The sequence below is a fragment of the Amaranthus tricolor genome, chromosome 5 (genome assembly GCF_026212465.1).
Source record: "Amaranthus tricolor cultivar Red isolate AtriRed21 chromosome 5, ASM2621246v1, whole genome shotgun sequence".
Lineage (NCBI taxonomy): Eukaryota > Viridiplantae > Streptophyta > Magnoliopsida > Caryophyllales > Amaranthaceae > Amaranthus > Amaranthus tricolor.
The window spans coordinates 21,461,723-21,481,389 of NC_080051.1; the positions used below are offsets into that span (position 1 = coordinate 21,461,723).

The following is a 19,667-nucleotide window of genomic DNA, read 5'->3' on the forward strand; positions in this document are numbered from 1 at the left end:
TCTTGAATAATGATATATTTGCTTAAATATAAGTGCCTTAACCCGAACCATTGACAAAATTACCTAAACTCGTCATTATGTACCTAAACTTGTCACTAAATGTGTGTAATTAGTACTCCTAATTCGAGCAATGCACAATCCTACATTTAAAACATCGACCTGAATCCATTCTATTTGTTGTTGGTTCATGTTCATTTCTATGATCAAATAAAATCTATATTTAAGTTTTTTTTTACAAGTTAAACCGATTGAAAATCAAACCCAAAACTAATGAAAGTTTAAAATCTACATTTAATTTAGTTATACGGTACCTTCACATCTGTTTAAATGAAATTAACCAAGTGTTTTTTTTTTTTTTTTTTTTCTGTAGACTTTGAACAAACTAAAGTAGTAATAATTGATTTTTGTTGTGTTTTCAAACATCAACTGCCCCAAAACAATGTAAATTTGCATTAATTTCAACGAAACGAAACAAATATGATATCATCTATAGTGAAGTGGCCAAAAGATTACCGCATATAAGCATATTCTTTGTCGTGACGTACTGTAAGCATACATACCAACAGGAAACAGGTGTTCACAATCTAGAATTTACTATTACTTCATCTGACGTTGATGGAAATACTAGTTCATGCTAAAAGATATGCTTGTGTGATCATCATAATATTAGCTTAGAGGTTTTCAAAATAAAATCAAAACTTACTCGACTTTATAATCGAATTCAATTTAACCCGTTATAAAAAATAGGTTAGTAATTATGCAAAAACCAATATGAACACAAGACTAAGTTTAAATCGATCGGAAAACTTCATTTTCATATCCATAAACCCAGAAGAAGATACCAATGAAACAGAAAAAAGTAAAAGAATAAAATAAATTAAGCAATTATTAAAATAAAATAAAAAATTTAACCATCAAAACTCCTGAGGGTAAAGGTAAAACCTCAATATACGATACCAACCCTAGACCAAACACCCCCACTTTGCAGCTTCCATTTTCTTTAGCTTGCATTCTGGAGGGTGCTCCACCTGCCGGGCCTTTTCCATGTGCTATATTCCACCCTTCTGTACATAAATCACAATTTTCGTATGAAAATGGTTAGAGATATCAAACACAAGTTGTGTAGTAGAGATTGTTTAAATTCACCTTAGACCATGATGTCTGCAAAAGAAAATTCGAATGTACTCCCTGCATTTTTTAAAGAAATTCCAAAAAAAAAAAAAATCTTAAATAGTGGATAACTTCAATTAAAAAATTAGAATCTTCAATAGCGGTTCCATTATTTTATTAAATAATAAATTTGATGGAGAAAAAATGAAAACTAGAAACATTGAAAAAATAATAAAAGTTAACCGGTAAGTGGAAAACATATGAAACCACCACTATTAAAAAAATATTTTTATAAAGTTAAAAGAAATATTTAAGGACTATAAGCAATAAAAAATGTTAAAATGAAGTTAATTTTGTTCATACTTTATTGTATAAATAGAAATATTTTTTTGTAGAAACAACAAATAGACTAACATGCAAATGAAAACCAAAGTAAAAATAGAGGGAGTAGTTATAGGTTAGACATGGACTTCAAAAGTAAATAGGAAAAGGCTGAATCAGTCGCAGCTTACCTTCTTAACGACCTTAACCACCACGGCATCCTCCTCATCTTCATCATCGTCATCTTCCTCTTCTTCATCATCTTCATCATCCCCATCATCATTTATATCATCAAATTCATCCCCTTGAGCTGCCTCTCCAGTAAACCATGATACAGCATGAGGAATAATTTTGTCTCGAATGGTCAATCTGAATCATGACCGGGAACATTCATAATGAGTAGTTAGCAACAATAATAAGCATGGTCAATCTAAGAGATGATCACGCCATTCATCAATTACACTACACATGATAACTTACCCAATCTCATAATCTTGCTCCATCAGATTCTGAAGCTTTGCCGCCTATCAAATATCAATATTTCAAATTGGTAATTGTCAATGGTAGTTAAATGAGGTTTAAATTATTAAAGAACTTCAAAATCAAACTCACTGCTTCTTCATCAATATCATCATCGTCATCAGGAATTGGGGGCGGATTGAAAAAGTTGAAAAAGCTTTCACATTTTTCAGTCTTAGTGATAGGTTTGGAACTCTTAGATCCCTTTTTAGGCTTCTTCATCGTGATCTTCTGTGTCAAACACTTTCCTGGTATCCACTCAATTTCTGTCCTAAAAAAAACAAAAATTATATTATCAATTTTTTTTAGATGCGTCGTATCAGCTGTGTTGTAAAGGTTGTCAAAACAAAAGAATCGATATTTTATGCGCTGTAAAGGTGTAGCGTTTTGAGTTGTATCAAGGGATATTATATTATTCTACCGATATAATGGTGTTACCATAACCGTATCAAGGGATGTGGCAACCATAGTGTTAAGTGTAAAAATGAGTAAAAGGTTATGATCGCGGTAGCGGAACGGTGATGCGCTAACAGAGTGATGTGGTTATTATAACGTCTGAATATCAGTTGAATCATTAGATATCCCTTGAAAGGCCCAAAACGCGGGTTTTTTACCCCTTTACAAATCGAGAAATATCAATTCATTTGTTTTGAAAACCTTTACAACGTGGTTGATGCAATGCGATATCGCCTTATTTTTACATTATGGACTGACAACTGAAATATCTGGACCAAATTAACAAAAGCTTACCCAATTGCCTTATCAAGCATAGGCTCATCCTCATCAATCATGCGGTAGGTTTTAGTAAGAACCGTATTTCTAAAATAAAGATTTGTATCAAAAAAGAACTGAAGCTTAAAGCCCTTTGAATCATTAATCCTAGCACACTTTATATCTTTGAGATACTTGAGAGCTCCCTCATCCTGCTCCGTGATCTGAAATCCATAGGAATGTCACATTTACACTCTAATTCTTCAAGAACATTGAACAAGTGTACGGAAAAAGATTTCAACAATAATCTATAAGAATGCTCACCTCTTCAGCCAATACTTCATTGGTCTTCATAGCATTGAGCCAAAATTTTGGTACACCTTTCTCTGAAATAAGTATAGAAAAGAATAAAAGCATAGTCATAGTCATAGACTCATAGTCATCAACCTAATATCCCTAGTAGGGAGGAAGGTAGCAGATCGACCATACTCGTACTCCCTCCAAAGAGAGAGCAAAGGGTGAAATGAGCTTTAATGCTAGCTTATATTACCTCCTAGTGCTTTTTCTTCTCCTTCCTTTGTGGTTTTATTTCTAACTCCTTCAACTTCGACAATCCCATTAACAATATCATATCTCTGTCGCATAGAAACAAAAACAGGGTAAGTAAATTTCATAACTTTAGGTTTGATCTATCAAAGCAGAAATCAGGAAAGAACCAGACCTTTGCATAAAGTGGTTCATAGAGTTTTTGATATTTAGCTTCAAGTGCAGCCCTTTCCTCAAAAAATTTAGCCTCAAGCACATCATGTTCGCCCTGATTGGAAACATTTGTTAGCAAGCCCTTTGATCATGGTGCAAAAACGAGCGTCGAAATCGGATAATATTTGTTTATCGCGGAACAGGTTGCAATTGTTATGCAGTATCAGGGGTACTCAAAATAAGATGAATGCCATTCTCAATAAAGAATCACTCCAAGTGTGCCATACAATAGTGTGAGGTGAAACGTTTTTTCTACCCCACAATCCCACACAATAAAAAAGCCAAAGACACAAGTTATAATCCATCAAAATAGCACAATTGTCTTCACCCAAAAGGCCAAAACCACCCCGACCCCACCAACCAGAATCCAAATGCATGATTTGACTAACAGTATTACAATTAAGGAATGTAGTAAAACTATTTCATCATCAAACAATAAAATAAAGGAAAAAAAGACATTAATTTGATAGATGAGAAGCGTATAGTGAAATTAATAATGTCTAATTTTTTCAAAAATAAAGTAAAATTCAACTTGAATACCTCTATTTTAGGATATAAAATCAGTTGCCAATCAATTCAAACATAAAAATATGCAATACAAATAAATAATTACCAAAAAAAAAAGAAACTGATGATGATCGAAAAGAGAGGGATTAAAAACCTGAATTCGTTGAAGAGCTTCAACACGCTTGAGAACATTTGGCGTCAAAGATTCAAAAGTATCTGAATCTTGTCCAGCAAAATTCAGCCACTTATTCTAACAGGTGCAAATAAAACCACAAAACCAATCAAAACCCTAAAAAAATCATTCAATTAAAATCATTGATAAATAAAATCCCAAAAATTAAAACAAATAAGAAAATAAAAAAGACCTTAAGCGCATCAACAAGACTTGCCCAATCGAATTCCCTCAAAGCTGCAAACAAAACCAAAATTTAAATAATAAATAGAAAAAATAGAAGAAAATAAAAAAGAAAAGAAAAGAAGGCAAAGAATGAAACCGGCGGTAGCATGGATAGGATCAGACGTATGAAAGTGATTTTTACTGATGATAATGTTGTTACTCCCCATTATGAAAATTTGATTGAAGAGATGAATCGACGGTTCCTTCCTTTTTGTACTCCATAATTCATAGTACTTAGGAGTATTTATGTTTCTTCTCTCCTGAAGAATAGGATTATTGTTTCTGTTTCTTTGCTTCCATCCCGACTTTCTCTTAATTTCTTTCTTTAAATTTGACTAATACGACGATAAAAAAATTCTCAATTCCAGATTTATCAAAATTTATTTCTCAAACTAATGTTCATTAACAAAAAAATTAATTAATTCTATTTAATTATGATTTGGAAAGTTTAGAATCTCTTAAATCTCTCCTAAATAAAACTAAACTAAAACTAAATTAATTTTAATTTCAACATCAAATTTATTTAATTTTTATGGAACAAGATTGATGACTCGATACAAGGGAAGGTCACTTGTAGTATTTGTCATAAAAAAAGTTCAGAACAAAAAAACATGTTCGTCAAGGTACGTGTAATGTTTAAATATTACAATATTTAATGTATTATTTTTTACATTAAAAACTCACTTGATTTTTTACGATGGATCATAAGGATGATGCTAACAATAAATCACAACGATACGCTATCTTCGACGAACATCTTTATTGATTTTGACTTTTGGATTTGATTGAGATTTTTGGTTGTATGTAGTTTTTTTTTTTTGGATATTTTACTCTTTTTGTAAGACTTGTAGGATTTTTTAATTTATTTACGCATATATTTACTTGACAAAACAACTTTATCTTTCTGTAGGTTTGGAAATACTAAACCAAAAAAATATAGCTTAGTAAAACTATTTTATTATATGAACACCATTTTAAAAATTAAGTTTTAAAGAACATTAAAGTTGAAATTTTTTATTTTTCAACCTAGACAAATTAGACTTTGGAGACATTTTTGACTTCTATTTATAAGTCCCCTGACTCCCCTCTCATTCTATAGCTATTTGGTGAGTAAATAAATATAATGAATAGAAATGGTATTTTATGGGAAGGAAAGTGTTTAATTTTTAAAACGCAAAAAATTAATGGATAGCAAGTATCATCATAAAACTTTATATATAAGTAAAATAGTATCGCCGAGAGCCAATTTTTTACAAAATTAACAGATTTATTTTTATGTGTTATATTTCATTTATAACTTTACATGAGTATAAAGTCATATTCTTTTAATAAGTGGATCTATACTGTAACAAACTAGATCCTTGATTAAAAATCAAATGTAATTTAATAGGAATTCATGCTTGACTGAGTTCTTATTAAATTTGTTTGCATATATATATATATATATATATATATATATATATATATATATATATATATATATATATATATATATATATATATATATATATATATATTATAAATAACATAAGATCAAAATTAATCGCATGCTATACCTTGCATTTTTGGTAAAAAAAATATATATTTAATATACTACTGAATGCATGTTTAAAGGAAAAATATAAGTTAAATTGTACATGTATGTAAATGTGAATTTGAAAGGTGGATGAAAGATAAAGAATGTAATACTATAAGGAAGATGGAGGAAAAGATGATCGAGTTATTTTGAGAAAAATGAGAAAAACATTTCCCCTTCATTTTCATAACCCATAAGATGATATTTATCTAAAATGAGGGGTCTAATATTTCAACTTTTTCTTCCCATCACCTATTCACCTTACAACTATTTCTTACATTTAACGAGAACAAATTTTTTAGTTTCTAGTCCAAAAATATTAACTTTTTAGTTTTACTTTTATCTTCCCTAAGACCACAAGTATTTACTTCTAATATAAGGATAATCTTGCGCTCACAATCTATCTCTTAACATTAAACCCAACACACTTTACCTCAAAGATTCTTAAAAGTTTTCAAGCTAATCTAACAACATCATCATTTAATATCATAAGAAACATAACCATTTTTATCGTCATTATCATCTGACATCAATTAAATAAAGTAATAAACTTTATCCTCACATAATATGACAAAAATACAAAATAAATCAAAACCCTAAAAATCCTTTCAATTAAAATCATTGATAAATATAATCCCAAAAATTAAAATAAAAAATATTTGTCCCATCTTGATACTTCAAAACTACAAACAAAATCATAATTAAAAAACCAAAAAAAAAAAAAAAAAAAAGAAAAAAAGAACATCAACAAGACTGCCCTATCTTGGTCCCTCAAAACTGCAAACAAAGCCAAAAAAAATATGAAAAAAAAAGAGAAAAGAAGGCAAAGAATGAAACCCAACACACTTGTCATTTTGTTTATGCAAATCATGCACTTTAATTAAGAATATATATTTCAATTGTCAAATAAGCCATCATCACTCAATAATATTATTTCATTTGACAGGGATAGATGGTGACATTTGAAATTATTCAATATTTTTATTAGATTATATAATATGATTAATCATATGATGATATGATTTAGTGAAAAATGCCACTCTTAACAAAACATTGCATTATTATATGGAGGTATACATGTTATACACCTATACACGGTTTCGAGCAGACGAGAGTTCAAACTTTCAGAGAGATGACTCGAATGCTCTTTCTTAACACTCTTCACCAGAAGCAAAACAAAGTGCTTCATCTAAAGACATAATCTGGGAAGAAGGAAAAGAACAACAAATCAGATTAAGTCGTGCTTAATGTGAATGCAGCATTCTACAGGATGTTCAGACGAGAGTGAGGGAGGGGTGGAATCTTGCGCAAAATTGGACGGATAGCTGTTTATTCAGAAGTTTTCGATTTCAGAGCTTCGATTACAGCAGAGAAGTCGTGGTCACTAAGTCCACGAGATTTGGCAACCTTGTAAATCTCATTTGCGGCAGCTGCAAGTGGTATTGACTGAGAAACAGACTCTGCTAATCCAAGTGCAAGTCTTAAATCCTGCATTAGGTGTTGATTTTCAGGTTGGATATTGGCAAAGGAAGCTAATCGGTGAGCTTCTCGTGAATCTTAACGGGTAGTGATATGTTAACTGACCTTCTGTTGATGCTTCAACGGGAATGCTGTAGGATATTGGGATTGTATCATGGATGGCCCTTTGAGTTTATACATTGGTGTACTGATTGCACCTTGTGATATTACCTGTAATTAAGAAAAGTTTATAGCACAGAATATCAAGCAAGATTAACTAAAAATGGCCAACTATCTAATAGATATTAGACTAAAGCATAGTGCAAAAATATGGTTTTGATCACGGTCGCGGTAACTGTCGCAACGAATTTCACGATCAATACGAATGATTTCATGGACAATGCGGCTTATATTTCGGTCGCGGTAAACTCAAAAACCTTTACAATGATACGGTGATGCAGCTTATTTTTTGCACTATGCTCGGATGTGCCAAGTGAAAAGATTGCAACGCTTTGCTTTTTTGGTTAATCATCATCCCTTAGTTAGAAGTTAGGACAACTACGTAAAATTGTGCCTTGTTAATTGTTGGCTATTTATACTTTTGTCTATAATTTTTGTAAACTTAAGAAGTCTACACTTGGCTTCCTGTACTGCGATAGTTTTAGATTTTCGCTAGGTGCTAGTTCTTTTACGATGAAAACGTTCTAAAAATTGAAAGTGAGAGAAAGTAAATTTTCATTTTGTCATACTGATAAATGTCAAAAAAAAAACATAATCATGCAAGAAAACAAAGGGGGGAAATGCAAATACATAAAAGGAATCCAAAGCTTATGTTAAGATAAGTACATACATATGCAGCGTTGCCGGCTCGCTGTTAACAATCTAAACTTCCGAAGAATGGATCATAAACTATATTGTTAATAAGCAAATGCTATTCATCATGTAATACGAGAACATTTCTTAGCATGGAATTGCATTCATAGTAGAGCAATGACCACAATTGGACTCAAAAGAAATACTCGAGTTTGCTACCGAGGGGTTTGTACATAAACCAAGGAAAAGAGAGAAAGTGGATATTTTAGTGCGGTATTGTAGGTGGGGTCATGTCCTTTAGTGGAGTAATTATAGGTTTTAATCTAAGAGAGAAATAAATTATAGGTTTTAGTGGGGTATTGTAGCCGTAGGTGGGGTCAAGTCCAAAAGAGAAGTAATGTAGCAAATCATGTAAAACAGACTAAAATAGTATATGTAGCAAAATCAAGGAAACAACAGAAATCAATATCACAAACTCTCATTTAAGAGGGTCTCACTATGAGACATAAGTTGTTTGAAAGAGTCACTTTGAACCTGTCTTACAGTGAGACTATCTCATACAAGAATTTCTCTATAAATATTAAATATTACCTCAACAAGCACACTTGGATCCAGCCCAACTTTATCACTAAGCAGCAGTCCTTCAGAAAATGATGCCATCATACTGCAAATGGCAAAAGCCATGAATGAAATATTCATTAGTTTTACAATTTGGCTGTTAAAGTGATACCACCTGTGTTGAATTTTGAAAAGCACAGTACCTTCCCATGACCATGTTGACAACAAGTTTCATAGCAGCCCCCTTACCAACATCTCCAAGATAGAATCTCGACTGAAATAATACATCAAGTTGATTGTGAAGGCGTATATAGCTAACAAGGAGAGATTATTTTATAGCTCTATTGTACCTTTCCCATGATGTCTAATAGGGGAGCAACCTTATTGTATAGGGACTGGTCACCTGTGAAATTGCAATTTCAAGCAATAATCAAACAGGAAATACTTGATAGAATGATGTTAGGTTAATGGGTGACTTAAGTTACCAAGAAAATTAGGATTTATTCAAGCTAATTAATTAAGTTTAGTAGTCTGGAAGAGAGGGACCCAAGTACGCTCTTAGGATTGGTCATGGAGGAATAATCATTAGATGACGTACACCTTGGGGAGCAAGGCATCAATCATCCTAGGACAAATGCAGTAAGATACTGGAAGCTTTAGGGACACGTTGGGAGCCAAGAAAACCTCGGTACCTGGTGTTCTGGAGCTGCTCAAACGCGCTCAACAGATGCTCGAACGAGCAGAATGGGTTTGCAGCGTTCTGTTTGTTCTGGCAGATTTTTTATGCGCTTTGGTTCATGCCCTATCAGTCTCTATATATGCTACATGCCTAAGTCTTTGTTTGTTATGCCGAAATCTCATTAAATTTCCTCTCTTCCCTAAAATCACATCTCCATTGTAATTCCTATCAGGATTGAAACTTTGTCCTTTATAGGCATTATTAATACAACTCTAGTTAAGTGTGAATGTAGCCTAAGTTGGGTGAGCCACGTAATCCTTGTGTATTTGTTGTTCATACTTTGTTATTAATCATCCATTTGCATTTGTTTAGTTCATTAATTGCACCTTTAAACTCCCTTCTTTCTCAATTATCCTATCTTGTACTGACGCTGCCGCATTGGTTTAGCACCGAATGTTTCAGATGATGATGTAATAAAGTCAAGGGTATACTATTACCTACATGTATAGGTAGAGTATTTACTAAGTAGAATAATACAATAATCTGAATATGGAAAAGTCACTGAAAATGTAGATAGTAAGTTGGTTACACTCACCTGCCGTAAGAAATATCAATTGCCCATCCTCTGCTGGCTTCTTGGAGCCAGAAACTGGAGCCTATTAAAATTGTATAATCATGAGAAAAAATCCGCATTCTTTTCTTATTAATATTTCGTGAATGCAAAATAATAACATTTTTTCCCTTAAAGAATCAAAATCATCAATCTTTGATGAGCCTTGACATAATTCAACGAAAAAAGAGTAATACCTCCAAAAATGAGGCTCCAGTCCTTGTAATCCGCTCATTTATAAGTTTAGATGTCTCGGCATCAACTGTTGAAACATCTACATACCTTCAAATTTCAATCCAATAAAAGTTTGGCAGTAATCAGCATGTGTTGTCATGGCACACAAAGAGAGTTTCCTTAATAGTATTAAACATTACTTTTTCCTTTGAAAAAAATAAAAACTTCTACATCTCCTAAATGATAACCCGGAGCATTCACAATGTGATGATGAAAATCAATGATGTGCCTATTCCCACACCACTATTAAAAGATTCAAACAGTTCCCAATCCCAACTTTGGTCCATTGAATCCAGGCGAAATCATACTTCATGTTTGTAAATTTGATCATCTTCGCCATGAGTTGTGATTTTAGGCTTCTAACAGAAACAGAGTTTCACACCATGAGTTGTGATTTTACTATTCAAAGATGCTCCTGAAAAATCCAATGAAATGAACACTTTCATCCTTAAGCATGACTAACATTAAATGCTAAATAGCTCTTTAGTATCTCCTTGAATTTGAGTTTATTCTTTTGCAGATAAAAAATGGAAAGGCAAGAAGAGAGCAGCTAAGAAGCGGAGAGAAGAAAGAATATTGGGTGAAGTTGAAACTTAACTCGCCTCTAGAAATTATCCTCGAACCAAAGGTAGCCCTATTTAGAATAGAAAGGAGGAAGTTTTTTATACGCCTAGGGTTTTAGAAAACAAGTCAACGATCGTAACAGCTGAACTAGAAAAACATGCAACATCAATTGATTGAAAAGAGAAAGGAGTATTTGATATGCCTAGTAATCCAGAAAACAAATCAAATATCGTAACACAATTCACTGGTTCAATAAGTACCATATTGAATTGAATACTCATTTAGAAGCAACAGCAAGTAATAGATGTAAAAGAAATTTATATAATCATAAGCCCTTAGGTCATAAATTGAACACAATGACACTAAATTAGCAAAAATTTCCGTAATCAACCATTTTATGTAACAGCAGTTAAACTTTTGGTTATCAAAGATAAGAAGCGTGTAAGAAGAGCAAAAGTGAGCATGTTAAAGGTAAACATTTCATAGGCCTTCATAGCAAGGGAGTTAAAATGCATGGTATTAGAATTACAATTACAAGAGAATCACTAGGATAGAAACTAAACAACCGGTGTCAAAATATAAGTTTGACATTAATGCATAACTCCTCACCCTTTGCCTGGACCCATCCCGTTAGCAGCTCCATGCTCCCCACATGCAACATGCACCTAACGCAAAAGGAACTGATATTGCTATCACCATGGAAGGGACAAGGCAAGAGAGCAGAAAAGAAACATACTCACTGCACTCTCAGGATCAGCAAGCATGGCAAATGTCACATCACAGGATGCAGCCACTTCTTCCGGAGAGGGTTTGTAACTGCATCGATGAAAACACTAAATTAACATTTCTCATTTCTCGTTACATGTAAAAAGTTGTCTTTTTCTTTTTTCCTGTTACCGTTATGGTTACATTATGTTTTACTTTTGTGATATAAGACTTTTGATTTAGGATTACTGTTATGGCTATGATAACTACTTATAGCCAGCATACTTGGACAACATCTTAGCTTTATTGGATCAATTTTTGTTTCTCAAGTTTCTGCACTAATTTTTTTGTTTCTCATTTCGTTTCTTGTATCAAATCAAATTTTGTATTTTGTAATATTGAGACAAATTGAGCATCCCCAACCCCAACAATCTATTAAGAGCACAAAACATATTTTAGTACCAATTCTTTTTATATTTTATGAAATAAAAATGAAAAGGCTAACAGTCAACCCCATATTGATACATGAAATTGAAATCAAATCAATCATCTATGTTGTGCGAGTTTGAATATTACTTATATATAAGTACAACAACTTACACAGCACCAAGGCTGATGAGAGGATCACATTTGCTCTTTGTCCTATTCCAAACAGTCACATGACACCTACATTTTACAGTTCACAAGTCACAACAATAAGAAGAAAGTTCCAATCAATAACTCATATAATAGAAGCAGTACAGAACTTTCATGCTTAAACAATCAGAGCATCCAAGACAACCTTTTTAGAACAGGAGTATTGTTCTTTAAAAAAATGACCAGCTTCGTTATAAGCAATTCCAGTTGAAGCAAAGGGGTTGAAGGTCCGTCTTCTAAAGAAAAGGGGTATTTCACATGTTACATGACCAAGTGAAAGATCATGTTTGTTTCTTGGCATGTGCAAACTGCAAAGTACCTGACCGACCAACTGACCACACAAGCCTCAAGTTAAGGGGCCTCAAATATTACTTTACATTACTTTTGCATTAGATCTGAAACAACTTTGTTTGTTTTATTACTAACAAAGGTAAGATTGCGTACATACATCCGACTCCCCCAAACCTCCCCTTGGGTGGGAGCCACTTAATGACATTGAGTTGTTAATTATATTTGCATTAGTTCAATTTCTCTTTTTTGGGCCCAAATTTTCAAGAAAATATATCAAATAAACAAGTCCTCAAAAGTTTGAGTATTTTTGCTCCACGCCTATGGAGGATGGAACCAAGAACTGACGTCAATTGATGAACAATTTGTTTCAGGAAGCAGATAGCTTTTCCCGCAAAAAGTACTATATGAATATACATATTAATAAGCACAAAAAACAAACAATCATGTAAATTCTTAACACAGTTTGAAGAATGCATACATCCATGTATATCTAGACTAACTCAAGTCATAAATCAATCCCCAAATATCCCAACCCTTCACATTGTTAATCAACGCTTCCTTCCGATGTAAAAGTAGCTTATAAGTTCTTACCCGGCCTTTATGAGATTTTGAGCCATTGGAGAACCCATGATTCCTATACCAAGAAATCCAACACGCTCCGAAAATTCATCTGCATTATCAACAATTGGCTAGTTAACAACACCATGTACATAATTCAAAACAAACTATACTAACACATGTACATTATACTTGTACTACTCACAATTGCCATAAGCAGTGCGCACAACTGCAAAATCCTTATTCTGTCAACAGGTATCACCTTAAGTAGTCCATTTTTCTTGTACATAAGGTAATTACTTGCCTCATCTAAACAAGAAGCCTTTTGCTCAAGCCTATTGAGTTAAATAGTACATCATCTCCTACCCAAAACTCCAACATATACAAAACTTAATTATTACAAAACCCATTTGAACAACCACTCGGATTGATATATTGGTTCATGTACCCCGACCCCCATATTTTCTAATCAAGGTTTTGGCATTGTAGAAGTTGTTGATGTACAAACCCAGTGAATGGTTATCCCTTAAATTCTGTCATGAGATTGAGACATTCTCTAGTATTAAACAACATTTGCATCAACCAATTGTCCCTTACCTATAATTCTTAATTACACAAGAAAATTCTGATAAACATATACCAACACATTCTTAATGCAAACAACTAAAACCGCAAACATATAAATATAAAATAGTTGTTGAAAAACGGAAACAAAGTACCTTTGACAGAAGCATTGACAATCCGAGAAGAAAAGTGCCTTGAAGAGAATGAAATTAGAGGTTTGGAGAAGAAATGTAAAATGGGTTTAGGCCTGAATTGGATAGGATTAGGTATCTGCGGACAAAAAGATGAGGCAGAGGTATAGTTGATAGCCATTGATAATGTAAATGAAGAACATATTGCTGGTGTTTTTGAAATGAGACAGTTATGGCAATTCGCCATTACAATTGGAACCCAAGGTTTGGTGATTTTGCTTTTTGTGGATCAAAGAACACCAACTAAGAGCAATACTCAACTCGATTACTCCTATCCAACTATCCAACTTTCATTTCACTTACAAAATAAAATTCCATGTTTTTTCTTTTTATTTTTTAAAAATTGCTACAATCTATAATTTAATTTGTGATAATTATTAAAAAATAAAGAAAATATCTCCATCAAAAAAATGTGGTTGATAATTATAACAAATGTGGTTGATAATTATAACATTTAAGTGTGTTTCTTACGTAAAGTAAAACTGTAGTAATTTTAAAGGGGCAATTCTTTATGGATTTAGGGACATATAACAACTTTATTGTCTATCGAACTTACATGTTATATTTTTTATCTTGTACATTTGTTAATGTACTAATTTCACCTTAGATTTTTTAAATTGTGTATAATTAATCATTATTAAAAGCTCGATTCTTCTATCCAAATTATTATCCTTTATTATGGTGTAAATAGAAATTTACAGTTAGATAATAAAAAAAATATCTTATTAAGAAAAATAAATGATTGATTGAGACAAATATAAAAATAATTAATAATTTATAGATAATTGAAACTAATTTTCTTATATTCAACTCAATTACAAAACTTAATCAGTAATTTCAAAAACGGCGGGTTAAAATGAATTTATTTATTAGTGAATCAATTTGTTTATAAAAAAAATTTCAAAATTCATAATGTTTAGAAAAATGATGTGTTGATTTTCTTCCTTTGCCGCTAGTCCGCTACTTCGTCAGACAAAGAGTTTATTTGCATCTTATGTACCATAAAAGAGTTGTGTAACCTATGAATTACTTTCTCATCATAGCATTTGCCCATCGGTTGAATATTTGAGTAAGCACATTATAGACACAGCATACATGCAGGATCAAAACTACCCTTTGAAAACACCCTACCCCGAAACAAAGTACAAAAACAAGGACACATCACCGTATCAAGACCATATAGTAAAGGTTTTGAGTTGACCGCAATCGAAATATAGGCCGCATTGATCGCGAAAGCATCAGTATTGGTCGTAAAATCCATTTTGCATCCGTTACTGCGACCATAGCCAAAACTGTATTTTTAAACTATGCCCCGAAAAGAAGCCTCTAACCCCATAAGCGGTGCGCCCAGGAGCTTCTGCTCTGACGCCAAGACGGATCCTGATTGCAGGCCTGTCAGACGCCAAGCCTGCATGTAGTTACGTATATAAAGAGAAGCCTCTAAAACAGATAATAAAGCTTCAACATTCGACAGTTATATCTTTTGGGTCAAAATAGAATGGGCCTTCAGGTTAATATAACCTGCACCCAAATCTTGTGCACCAGATTTGGTTCACCTACAAACAGAGTAATTACAGCATCTTCACAAAACAGTGATGCAGCTATGACATACCAAAAACTCAAAATCGAACTGCTATGATTGTAAACAAAAAGAATCGTCACAGAAGAGAGTATCTCGTTTAATCGACAACAATCTAACAAGAGCAATACAAAATTTTGAAGCCAAATTATATAGAGAAAATTGGAAGGGAGAAAGTATACAATCCTAATATACATCAATCCGTAATCGGAATACATTCAGCTTTAACAGAAAAACATAAGCATTAGCAAAATGTAGAAACCTAGTTCTTGTTGTGCCCAGCAACATTTTCTTCCTTCCCTAGAGCAACTACAACTTTTTTCAAAATTGCTTCAGTTGGCTGATGAGCATTCTCAACTGCCTTTGAAATTGCTTGCCATGTTTCACCATGCTTGGGCTCTGCAGCAACACAACGTTTTAGCACATCCTTCTGAGAGTCTTCGGTTCCATGCTGAAGTTCAAATTTGTAATACAAAGCCCAGAAATCCCCGATATCTGGAGCAAGTGTCACTGCTCTGTTGAGCCAGCTCCTCGCCTTGTCTACCTTCCTGTCATGCCAAAATAGCTTGGCCACAGCAGCTATGACGTGTGGATCGTGGTCACACTTTGTAAGTGCATCGGAACTCTTTGATTTACGTTGAGGACGGGGGACAATGTCAATTTGAGTCGCCCATAAGATACCACTTTTGGGACATTCTTGGAGAGCTTTTGCCAACAAGTTATCAGCTTCCTTCTTGTTGTCATGCCTAAGCTCAGCTCTAACAGCAGCAAGCCAAAGTTCGGGATTCTGAGGATTTCTTTTCCGAGCCATAGTAAGAACTGCTCGGGACTTGCTAAGCCCGGTCATCTTCTCTTCGAGATTTGCAAGTGAGAGCCACAACGGAATGCAGTGTGGGCAGTTCTTGAGACCAGATTCATAAGCTTCTTTAGCCTTAGCTTGCTCTCCAAACCGCTCATGAAGCTGTCCAAGCATCAACCACAACTTGAAGAATGATGGAAAGTGTTTCAGGCCTTCATCAAGCAGTTTCTTCTCCTCCGCAACATTACCAAGTTCTCTTTCAACAATTGCAGATTTCATCCAAACTCTTTCAGTGCCTCCTCTTTCTCGAGCCTTAGCAAGGAGCATTTTTGCCCTTTCAGGCTCATGGTTTTCGAATTCCAGCTTGAAAGCAGCAAGCCAAATCTCCTCAGAGTTTGGAATAGCGGCATAAGCTTCCTGAAGGATAGCTCGAGCAGCTGGCACATCACCAGCAAGCCATTTCTCTTTTGCACCCATAAGCCAAAGAACTTCAGCCTGGGGCACATAAGTAACAGCCCTCCGCAACAAGGCATCAAGAGATTCCCTCGTTCCATGACTCTTCTCTAGTTGTGCTGCTTTAAGCCATATACTCTTCTTTGTCAAGAAAACAGAAAGAGCATGAGCATATATTGCCCTTGCAGTTTCAGTTGATCCTCTCTTCTTGCACTCTTCAGCATCAGCCACCCACGTTCTCTTTCTGTCTTCTTCCTCTACCCCAATGCCAACGGTATGCTTTATTATTGCTTGACAAGTAACGACAGACCCAGCACGCTCGGAGGCTTCAGCCTCTCTCATCCATGCTTCTCTGTCGATAACAACCCCCTCTCTTTGCAAGGCCCTGATACCCCTCTCTATAATCTTCTCAACCATCGCAGTATTTCCATTAGCTTCTTCCAATTTTGCAGCAGTAATCCAAATAGCAGGCTCTTTTGGGAGCTTTTCTCTGGCTCTATTTAGCACTTTCCTTGCCTTCTCATACGTTTCCAGCCTAGCTAGAGCAAGCCATAATTCCACATGTAAAGGACAACACTCCACAGCTCTATGAAGCAATAACATAGCCTCTTCCTCATTAGCAAGTTCAACTACTGACTTCCACAGCCTCACCGAGTCAGGTATATTTTCAAGCCCTTTCCTCAATACCCTGCTCTTTTGATGATCATCTTGCTCCAATTTGGCAGCCTGAAGCCACAACTTGACCGAATTTGGAATAGCTTTAACTCCCTTAGCTATCACAGCCTTGGCATCATCAGGGCTTGCCAGACGACACGCTTCCAGCCAGACATCCTCATTCTTAGGACACTCCTCACACCCTTTCTTAATAAACTGTCTAGCTGCCTGAATCTTTCCAGCAACCTCCTCCAGTCTCGCAGCTGCAATCCAACCAGGAGGGTGCTTCGGATTGGTTTGTATAACAGATTTCAACAGCAACCTAGCCTTCTTAATATCCGAAATCTCAGCATCACTAGTAATCTTCATACTCTTAAGATCAGTCAAATAACCTTTCGGATCAACAACTGTCTGCCCCGACACAGAATCAGATAACCTATCAAGCTTCAATGATAACACAGTACCCCTACCTTCACCAACAGCAGTCAGATCAGTAACAGGAGTCTGTGCCCAAGGTGTCTCCGTCCCACCAACAGCTCTACTCTTAGGATCAAGAGCTGTAACATGCTCTTTCTCCTGCCTAGCCTTCTCAAGAAGAGTATCGGGCACAGGCACGAAACTCTCAAACCTCTTCTTCTTATTCCTCAATGAATAATCCCCAATCTCTGGTATACTATCCCATTCCTCCGCAGACAAAGTATGCAATTTTCTCTTCAGATCAGCAAACTGTTCCGTAATCTTAGGGTTTGACGCCCTGTACTTCTCAATCTCTTCCTTTAACCTAGCTTCCCTCTTGTCCTTTCTCCTTGAATCCATCGTCTTATCAATCTCCTCCCACACAGCATCTGCCTCTCTATCATCCTCATCATACTCGGCCGAAGCAAACAATCCGACATCATTTCCCTCAAATTCATCAAATTTCTGATTCTCATCATAGCCTTTATCCTCTCCTTCCTCTTCTTCCTCCTCCTCACCACCCTTCCCCCGCCCACGCCCCACAGCCGGAGCCGCAGCACTACCAATGGTATTAGTAGCAGACCGGTCCGGCAAATCGGGGGCTGAACGAGCAGGTCCGATATCAGAACGGGTTGTAAACCCCGTGGCACCACGCCCCAACCCAGCCACATAATTTGGTGGGGGTTTCAAATTAAGAAATTCTAGCTTGCCCTTAGGTTGAACAGGAGCTTGCATACCACCAAATAACGGGACAGTTAATGTTAAAATCGAATTCTTTTGAATACCCAGATCAGAAATTAAACATTTAAGATCACCATTAATTACCCTTTTTGTAGACGATGATAACAAACGCTGGTATTGAAATGGAAGGCCTAATTTATCGGTTATAGTCTGATGAAGATTGGCCAGGGTTGTAAAATTAGGGTTTATATCAAGGGAAATAGTTTTGTTGTCAAATAATTTCAGGTAAACTACCATGGTTGTTTGTTAAAATTGAAAAACGCAAAAACAAAATACAAAATACAATGAAATATATGGGAGTAAAGATTAAGAAAGTACCTCGAAAATTAAATCTCACTACAAAAAACGGTGAACAATGGAGATGAACAGTAATTGGGACTTGAGAGTAGTATTTTCAACTCGGATAAAGAAAAAGGTGGGTTTAAACAGGTCGGTTTTTGTATTTTAGAAAAGGAAAAAAATTTGTAAAAAATAAACCGACTTTAATCAATCCGCTCAAAATAGATAGAGAGGCCGTCTTTTTTAAAGGCGGTTCTCAAAAGCCCTGTCTATTATGTTAATTTATAAAAAAAACTGACGCGCGTGTGTAATAGTATTGTCAAAAGTCACATAATATATATTTAGAGTTATAACAATATTTATTTGGGGTTATAACATAATATATTTGGTGTTATACCAGCTTATATTTGAGGATTATACCATAATTTATTTGGAGTTATAACATAACATATTTGAAGCTATAACAATATATATATTTGAGGTTATAACATAATATATATGAGGTTATAACAACATATATTTGGTGTTATATAAAATATATAGTTGGATATATAATAGTTTGTGTTTGAGGGTAAAGTATTTTTATAACACCAAATATATTATGTTATAACCCCAAATGCATGTTGTTATAACTCTATATTTTTTATTCTATTACTTCAAATATACATTGTTACAACTCTAAATATATTATGTTATAACCACAAATATATGTTGTTATAACCCCATATATGTTATGTTATAACCTCATATATATATATATATATATATATATATATATACATATATATATATATACATATATATATATATATATATACATATATATATATATATATATATATATACATATATATATATATATATATACATATATATATATATATATATATATATATATATATATATATATATATATATATATATATTGTTATAACTTCAAATATA

At 34.1% G+C, this 19,667-nt stretch overlaps 3 protein-coding genes across 4 annotated transcripts; all 3 read right to left on the reverse strand.

Annotated features, from left to right (window-relative positions):
* Nucleotides 1-784: 784 nt before the first annotated feature.
* LOC130813877 (nucleosome assembly protein 1;4-like) lies at nt 785-4,828 on the reverse strand. 2 transcript variants are annotated; one of them, XM_057679778.1, is made up of 12 exons: nt 4,422-4,828; nt 4,293-4,336; nt 4,082-4,177; nt 3,383-3,475; nt 3,212-3,296; nt 2,986-3,047; nt 2,701-2,885; nt 2,044-2,221; nt 1,912-1,955; nt 1,623-1,800; nt 1,147-1,188; nt 785-1,064 (listed from the first exon to the last, which is right to left on the reverse strand). In XM_057679778.1, the coding sequence occupies exons 1-12, from the start codon at nt 4,489-4,491 to the stop codon at nt 1,050-1,052; spliced, it is 1,092 nt and encodes a 363-aa protein (XP_057535761.1). In that variant the 5' UTR covers nt 4,492-4,828; the 3' UTR covers nt 785-1,049. The 2 variants fall into 2 exon arrangements, with proteins under 2 accessions (XP_057535761.1, XP_057535762.1); XM_057679779.1 differs by lacking the exon at nt 1,147-1,188 and having other exon boundaries at nt 4,422-4,824.
* Nucleotides 4,829-6,934: 2,106 nt separating this feature from the next.
* LOC130813237 (glyoxylate/succinic semialdehyde reductase 2, chloroplastic) lies at nt 6,935-14,072 on the reverse strand. The gene is made up of 12 exons (XM_057679023.1): nt 13,726-14,072; nt 13,040-13,118; nt 12,122-12,187; nt 11,557-11,632; nt 11,426-11,481; nt 10,216-10,300; nt 10,004-10,064; nt 9,080-9,132; nt 8,933-9,003; nt 8,763-8,835; nt 7,485-7,589; nt 6,935-7,388 (listed from the first exon to the last, which is right to left on the reverse strand). Exons 1-12 carry the CDS (start codon nt 13,946-13,948, stop codon nt 7,230-7,232), a joined length of 1,107 nt encoding a protein of 368 aa, XP_057535006.1. The 5' UTR covers nt 13,949-14,072; the 3' UTR covers nt 6,935-7,229.
* A 1,298-nt stretch (nt 14,073-15,370) lies between these two features.
* On the reverse strand, nt 15,371-18,883 carry LOC130813168 (protein STABILIZED1). Its single transcript, XM_057678928.1, has one exon. It carries the CDS (start codon nt 18,678-18,680, stop codon nt 15,603-15,605), a length of 3,078 nt encoding a protein of 1,025 aa, XP_057534911.1. The 5' UTR covers nt 18,681-18,883; the 3' UTR covers nt 15,371-15,602.
* Between the last annotated feature and the right edge of the window lie 784 nt (nt 18,884-19,667).